Source organism: Mesoplodon mirus (genome assembly GCF_964341445.2).
Source record: "Mesoplodon mirus genome assembly, chromosome: 3".
In the NCBI taxonomy this organism is placed as follows: domain Eukaryota; kingdom Metazoa; phylum Chordata; class Mammalia; order Artiodactyla; family Ziphiidae; genus Mesoplodon; species Mesoplodon mirus.
In genome coordinates this window covers 2,499,432-2,507,924 of record NC_138978.1, presented here as the reverse complement: position 1 = coordinate 2,507,924, position 8,493 = coordinate 2,499,432, and the positions used below count along the sequence as shown (strand labels likewise).

The 8,493-nt window shown below is 43.9% G+C and overlaps 1 protein-coding gene across 1 annotated transcript; it reads left to right on the top strand.

The window, feature by feature from the left end:
- Positions 1–6,967: 6,967 nt before the first annotated feature.
- Positions 6,968–8,282, top strand: LOC309800282 (TP53-regulated inhibitor of apoptosis 1-like; the record flags this gene model as incomplete). The annotated part of the gene is made up of 1 exon (XM_082614345.1): positions 6,968–8,282. The coding sequence occupies one exon, from the start codon at positions 6,968–6,970 to the stop codon at positions 7,196–7,198; it is 231 nt and encodes a 76-aa protein (XP_082470471.1). The 3' UTR covers positions 7,199–8,282.
- Positions 8,283–8,493: the final 211 nt, after the last annotated feature.

The window sequence follows — 8,493 nt, the reverse complement described above, 5'->3', positions numbered from 1 at the left end:
CCCGGGATCTACTCTCCTTCCAGGCACCTCCCCAGCCCCCACAGGTTGGCTGCCCAATGGGCAGCGAGCAGAAGAGATGCGGGGTGTCTAATGTCCCATGTGAAGCCCTCCACCAAGAACTACCCATGTGTCCCAGGTGATGAAGCCCCAGCCTGGATCCCCAAGTGGCCATGTGGAACAGGCCCCCAGCCCACCAAGGACAGCGGGCTCAGCGACCACAGCACTGCCTGGCCTCTACGGAGCAGGAAAAAAAATGGTCAATGTTATTGTCTCGACCCTGATTTTTAATATTCTCTGCGATTAAATGGGAACCATGCCTGGAACACCCTGCCTCAAACCAGAGTGGACTGTTTGTCTCAGGAAAAGCACTTGAGTCCTGAGCTGAACCAGCCGCGTTTTCATGGAACCATGTTTACCTAAAAAGAACAGCTAAGAAACGAACTGCCATCATTTAGACTCGGGTGATCGGTAGACAATCTTCAAAATACATAAAAGGAGCCTGTCACTCCAAGGGAAACAGCAGAGAAGATTTGTTGCCAGGAATAGAATTCAGGCTCTCGAGCAGGAATTAGAATTCTGGAAAATTTGTCTCCACCGCCAGGAGCTTGACAGCTTTCCAAGACTTAAAGGTTCTTGTGATAAAGTACGTAGTGATATTAACCAATGTGATTTCTCAAATAATGAACTGTGTTGATACGTGCAAAACACAGCGAAACAGTATTTTCCAGGAGACCAATGTGCAGCATTACAAAATCACACACAGGGGAAGAATGGGTTTTGATGCCACAGGAAAGGAATAGTTGTCAATGTGGTTTCTGATTCCACACTGTAAACAAGCTTTAAGAAAAATGCCACTTGTTGACATTTGGTTTAATATCAAAGCAGAATAGCTACAATGATTAGTAAACTATACGCAGATTATCTAGAAAATCATTTAAAAGACCGCTCGGTTTTCCAGCTCCATACTTGTGTGAGGCCACATTACCTTCATACACAGGCAGACCTCATTTTATTGCACTTTGCAGGTCTTTGCAAATTGAAGGTTCCTGGCAACACTGTGTCTATCAATACCATGTTTCCAAGGCATTTGCTCACTTCATTTCTCTGTGCCACATTTTGGTAATTTTCGCTGTATTTCACTGTTTCATTATTATTTACCTGTTAAGGTGATCTGTGAGCAGTAATTTTTGATGTTACTATTGTAGTTGTTTGGGGCACCCCGAGCCACGTCCATATATGACGATGTGTGTGTTCTGCCTGCTCCGTTGACCAGCCGTTCCCCCATCTCTCTCCCTCTCCTCAGTCCCCCTTATTCCGTGAGACACAACAGTATTGAAATCAGGCCAGTCAATAACTCTACAATGGCCTCTAAGTGTTCAAGTGTAAGGAAAAGTCACACGTCTCTCACTTTACATCAAAAGCCAGAAGTGATTAAACTTAGTGAGGAAAGCACATCAGAAGCTGAGATAGGATGAAAGCGAGGCCTCTTGCACCAGGTAGCCAAGTTGTAAATGCAAAGGAAAAGTTCTTGAAGGAAATTAAAAGTGCTGCTCCAGTGAACACACGAATGGTAAGAAAGCAAAACAGCCTTATCGCTGATATAGAAAAAGTTGGAGTGATCTGGATAGAAGATCAAACCAGCCACATGATTCCCTTAAGCAAAAGCCCAATCCACAGCAAGGTCCTAACTCTCTTCAATTCTATGAAGGCTGAGCGAGGTGAGGAAGCTGCAGAAGAGAAGTTTGAAGCCAGCAGAGGCTGGTTCATGAGGTTTAAGGAAAGAAGCTGTGTCTCCATAACAACAAAGTGCAAGGCGAAGCAGCAAGTGCTGATGTAGAAGCTGCAGCAAGTTATCCAAGAGATCCAGCTAAGATCATTCATGATGGTGGCTACACTAAACAACAGATTTTCAATGTAGATGGAACTGCCTTCTATTGGAAGAAGATGCCATCCAGGACTTACATAGCAAGAGAGGAGAAGTCAGTGCCTGGTCTCAAAGCTTCAAAGGACAGGCTGACTCACTTGTTAGGGGCTAATGCAGCTGGTTACTTCAAGTTGAAGCCAATGTTCATTTACCATTCCAAAAGTCCTAGGGCCCTTAAGAATTATGCTCAATCCGCTCTGCCTGTGCTCTGTAAATGGAACAAGGCCTAGATGACAGCACATCTGTTTACAACATGGTTTACTGAATGTTTTAAGCCCATTGTTGAGACCTATTGTTCAGAAAAATAGATTTCTTTAAAAATATGACTGCTCCTGGACAATGGGCCTGGTCACCCAAGAGTTCTGATGGAGCTGTACACCAGATTAAGGTTGTTTTCATGCCTGCTAACACAACTTCCATTCTGCAGCCCGTGGATCAAGGAGTCTTTTTGACTTTCAAGTTTTATTATTTGAGAAATACATTTTGTAAGGCAATAGCTGCCATAGATGGCAATTTCTCTGATGGATCTGGCCAAAGTCAATTGAAAACCTCCTGGAAAGGATTCACCATTCTAGATGCCATTAAGAACATTTGTGATTCATGGGACTATCAACAAAATATCAACATTAACAGGAGTTTGGAAGAAGTTGGTTCCAACCCTCATGGATGACTTTGAGGGGTTCAAGACCTCAGTGGAGGAAAGAGCTTCAGATGTGGTGGAAACAGCAAGGGAACTATCAATAGAATTAGAAGTGGGGCCTGAAGATGTGACTCAATTGCCACAATCTCAGAACAAAACTTTAATAGATGAGGAGCTGCTTCTTATGGATGAGCAAAGACAGTGGTTTGCTCATAGATGGAAAATCTACTCCTGGTGAACATGCTGTAAAGACTGTTGAAATGACCAGAAAGTATTTAGAATATGACATACACTCAGTTGATAAAGCAGTGGCAGGGTTTGAGAGGATTGACTCCAATTTTGAAAGAAATTCTCCTGTGGCTAAAATGCTATCACACAGCATTGCTGCTTCAGACAAATTGTTCATAAAAGGAAGAGTCATCTGATGCAGCAAACTTAATTTTTGCTTTATTTTAAGAAATCGCCATGGCCACCCAGCCTTCAGCAACCACCATCCTGATCAGTCATTGGCTATCAACATCCAGGCAAGACCCCCCCCACCAGTGAAAAGATTACAGTTCACTGAAGGCTCAGGTGATGGTTAGCACTTTTTAGCAATTAAGTAATTAAGGTGTGTTCATTGTTTTTAATAGACATACTACTATTGCACACTTAATAAACTACAGTGTAGAATAAACAGAAGTTTTACATGCCCTAGGAAACTAAAAAATTAATGTGACTTGCTTTACTGAGATATTTGCTTTGTTGCTGTGATCTGGAGCAGAACATGCATATCTCCCTGGTATGCTTATATTTCCAACAAAACAACATATTGAGACAGAGTGAACACAGAAGTTGTTCTGAGAATTCAGCTGTCTTGTATTAAATCAAACATGAAAGAGATTTGCTAAAAGGTAAAACAAGACCACACTTCTCACCAAGGGAGGGGATAAGGAATATATGATTAGCTTTCTGAAAATATGTTATTTATGTTAACAAGTTATGGAGTTTATTATTGTTATTTTCTAAATAATAACTATGTAATTTTTAAATTCCTTCATTTTCATCCTTAATAAGGTAAATAACAGATATAACCACAGAATCAGAAGCTCTTTGGGAGCCTCCATAACTTTTAACAGTGCAACGGGTTTCTTTGGTTAACTTCCCACATGGGTCCCTACATCCAGCTCCGACCAGCCCAAGGACCCCACGAGGGGCAAGACCTTGCTTCACCCTGGTGTCTGCGTGGGGTCTACAGTCATGACCATGGTGGGTGCTACACAAGTGAACAGATGACAGTCTCCCCTTGGGTGGGACACTCCTCAAATAAAAACCTCCAACGAGATGAGTGGGAGTCTTCTGGACCCTTTCCTTCTGGATCCCAGTGGGAGAAAGAACTGCAGCCCTCCAGACCCTCAAGGGTCTCCCAGAGGCACAGAGTCCATCAGAGACAGACGACCCAGGGGCCATCCACCTCCCAAAATATGAGCTGCTGATTGAGATTTCACTGAAACCAATCAGAAACAATCAGTGTGCTTTTTAAATTTTTGAAAAATAATTAAGAATATTGGACTAACCAGCTACATTGTAGGGTAAGTGGTATTTCATTGACCTCGAATAATCACAGTTAGGTGTGACTGACAGAGCAGTAAGTAGATGATTAAAGATTTCCCAGCCTGAGCCGCTACAGAGAAAGTCCTTGAGGGTCCTTGTGGACTGGGTGCTGTGTCTTGTCCCCAGGCCTGGAGTTCCAGGAGTTGACAGTCCATCTGGCAGTGGGAAAAGAATGACTATGACCATGAAAACAAAAGGACTGTGCCTTCATGTGGCATTCCTACTTAGCTGTCTATTACCTGCTGTTTCCCCCAGAAGGACTGGGGGATCTTTTTACTTTCCTCTTAACATTATTTTGTTAAGTTCTTTTAGACTTAACTCAAGAGAAGATGTGACTTGTGTAAGAAACGGAAAAGCCAAAGCCAACCGCAAGTTCCCCCCACCCCCACTGGCCACAGGCATCATAGAACCAGGTCCCTTTTCTGCATCCAGGGATGTTGAGACAAATGCCTTCATTTTCCTTGACTCCCTTTGCCATCTCTGCTGGGCAGGGTATGGGAGATGTATTAGTCAGGGTAACACTCAGCAGCTGCTGTAACAAACAACGCCTAGACATCTATGGCTTAGCACAGTGAAATGTTTTTCTTGAAAACCAGAGCATAATTCAGAATAGGCAGTGATCCTGGTGGCTCTTCCTGGTGACTTGTGTACCTGTGCCTGTCTCAGGATCCCCTCTTCCATCCACAGCTACGTCCCATCAGGCAGACTCCATCACATGGTCCCTGACTTACTTTGAGGGAGGCTGGGAGGTGGAGTCTTCCATGGAAGTGGCCACAGTCTCTGCCACAACCAGCCTCTGGTCCCAGTGTTCATTCCTCCCACACAGAGAAGCCCCACAGGTCACAGCACGCAGCACAAACACAGGCTCTCCGGGGAGGCTCGGGGTCTCCGCCAGCAGGTCGGATGGTGACCTATGAGCAAAAAGGAGCCTTCTAACCCCTCTCTGACTCTTACCTGAGATCCAATGGGGAAGCAGATTCAAATCAACCCCATTCAGAAATGGGAGTAGGGGGATGAGCAGCCAAGAGGGGCTTTAAACCAGGAATCAGATTACATGATTCCCTGTTCCAAACCTCCAGTGGCTTCCCCCTGACACACCCAAGATAAAATCTCAGCCCTCCCCAGGCGTGAGAGACTCTAAACATGTCCCCGGTCTATCATCTACCTGGTTCCCCCTCAGTCAGGCCACCTTCACCTTCCCACCTCTGAGTCTTCATACTCACCTTCCTCCCCCCACCCAGGAACACCCTTCCCCAGATTCTCCTTGTTCCTTCTCATTATTTAGGGTCCCACTCAAGTGTCTAATCTTTGAGGGGACATCTCTGGCACAACCCTCCCCTTCCCCACACACTGCACCCCTTCTCTGAATCTGTTTCCTGTACAGCAATTATCACAACCCAACACTGTGTTGTGTGTGCATTGCTGGTCTCCTGTCCCCTCCATGAAGGATGGCAGGAACCACGCCCATATGTGTCACAACTGTGTTCCTAGAACACACCTGACACTCAGCAGGAACTCAGCAAATGTTTGCTGAGTGAATAAATGAAAACCAAAAGGGGGCCTCACTAGACCACTTTCTCAATCTGTTGAGTATATTAACATATTCTAAAAGTTGACTCCTCAAAAATTACGAATTTTGTACATCAAAGAACACTATTAAGAGAATGAAAACACAATCCACAGAATGGGAGAAAATATTTACAAATCATGTATCTGATAAAGGACTAATATCCAGCATATATATTTTTTTAAAACTCAACAACAAAACGGCAAACTACCCAATTCAAAAATGGACAAAGGACACCAAGAGACATTTTTCCATAGAAGACATACAGATGGCCAAAAAGCATATGAAAAGATGGTCCACGTCGCTGATCATCAGGGAAACGCAAATCAAAGCCACAATGAGACATCACCTCATACTCATCAGGATGACTCCTATCAAAAAAAACAGAAAACAGCAAGTGTTGGTGAGAATGCACAGAAATTGGAACCCTTATCCATGGTTGGTGGATAAAATGATGCAGCCGCTGTGGAAAACAGTATGGCTGTTCCTCAAAAAGTTATGCAAAGAATTGCCATATAATTGAACAATTCCACTTCTCTGTATATGCCCCACAGACGTGAATGCAGGGTCTCAAAGAAATATATGTACACCCATGTTTACAGCAGCATTAGTCACAGTAGCTAAATGTGGAAGCAACCCCAGTGTCTATCAGCAAATGAATAAGATGGATAAACAAGATGTGGTCCATCCATACAATGAATATTAGCCTCAGAAAGGAATGAAATTCTGAAGCCTGCTACAACATGGATGAAGCCTGAAAACAGGCTACATGAAATAAGCCAGACACAAAAGGCCAAATATTGTGTGATTCCACTTATATGAATTCCCTAGAGTAGGCAATTTCATAGAGACAGAGAGTGGAGGGAGGGGTGTGGGCCAGGGGCTGGGGAGGTGTTATTATTTAATGGGACAGAGTGTGTGTTTGGGAAGATGAAAAAGCTTTGGAGGGCTTCCCTGGTGGCGCAGCGGTTGAGAGTCCGCCTGCCGATGCAGGGGACACGGGTTCGTGCCCCAGTCCAGGAAGATCCCGCGTGCCGCGCAGCGGCTGAGCCCGTGAGCCATGGCCGCTGAGCCTGCGTGTCCCGAGCCTATGCTCTGCGGCGGGAGAGGCCACAGCAGTGAGAGGCCCGCGTACCACAAAAAAAAAAAAAAAAGCTTTGGAAATGGATGGTGGTGATGATTGCACAACATTGTGAATGTACTTGATGCCACTTAAAAATGTTTAAAATAGACCGCCGACACCATGAACAGCGTAGGGGAGGCTTGCACCGACATGAAGCGTGAGTACGACCAGTGCTTCAGTCGCTGGTTTGCCGAGAAATTCCTCAAGGGGGACTGCTCCGGGGACCCGTGCACCAACCTCTTCAAGCGCTACCAGCGGTGTGTTCAGAAAGCAATAAAGGGGAAGGAGATTCCTATTGAAGGACTGGAGTTCATGGGCCATGGCAAAGAAAAGCCTGAAAGCTCTTCTTGACCTTGACAGTCACCTTGAAAATGGACTCCTCAAATTGGGAAATTGAGGACTCTGGATCGTGTCAGTTAAAGCTGTGAAGACAGCATCCATTTGATGAATTTAGGAGAGAGGAGTTTCCTGTCCTCCTTCTTGATATTTTTCTCTCATTTGTAAAAGATGATGAAAAAGATCACTCTTTGCTTTGAAATTTCTGGCTTTGGCATCAGCAGGAACTCAATCTGCTAAATAATGGGATTATGGTTGCAATACTTGGTCTGGGATGGGTTTTAAATGTATCTTGTATGTAAATGCTGATAAGCTTGTCAGGATGACCAAGGTTGCCTGAGTTATGCTTCGAACGACATTACTTGTACACTGTACTGGGGTTACTGTTCATGGAAGCAACTGGTTAGGATCTCTCTTTTCTCTCAGGGAGATAATGCTTTGGAAAGGGTTCCCAGCACAACAGTTTCGATCAATGCTTGGGAGCACTGTTTTATTTTTATATAGTAACTTAACTGTTAAGATTGCTGGTGGACCGGGTTAGCCAAGAGGAAGACAGCTTTTAACAGTTCCCTACCTTAAGAGGTGTCAGATCTCATATTAAGATGTGAAAGCTTCAAGAACACTGAACACCATCTCAGAGTTCATGGTGTAGTTCAGCAATTAAGATCCTTGGAGTGGCTATGCAGGAGGATCCTAAATTGCAAAGATTTGCTGTTGCCAGCTTTCAACTTAAGTAAATGAATTAAGTCAACCTGTGTATCATAAAAGTGCCAAAATGCTGCATCTGGTTAAACGGGGGGAGAAAAGAGTTCACTTTATTTGCCTCCTTTACCCACCCTGCCCTGTAATGCCTGTAATCATGAAGATGGAACAAATTGTAACATTTAGTTTCTATCATTATTTGCCCCTGAAACTCAGTACACTTTATGGAACTACCACCCTGTAACCCCACACACCCCATATATACACTGGGGGGAGTTTTATAATTTTAAAATGACGATTTATCTATGCTAGGTAGTATCGTATAGCAAATGGAAGCCACTGATTTCTAAAATTTCCACAGTAAGCTACACCAATATCTTAAAATGTTTACATAATGGCACCCAAAAAATGTCAGGGTCAGGTGAGCACTTACACACTTTAGAATGTCATGTAGTCTCCACAATTGTGTATCTTGAGTAATGTGGTTCAATTTTTTTATGTGCCCATATAGTATGAAACTTGATTTACAGAAGTCCTAGATCCTATTATCTCTTCTCCACTTTACCAATTAATAACGACATATTTAATGTGACCAGTCCTTCATGTCA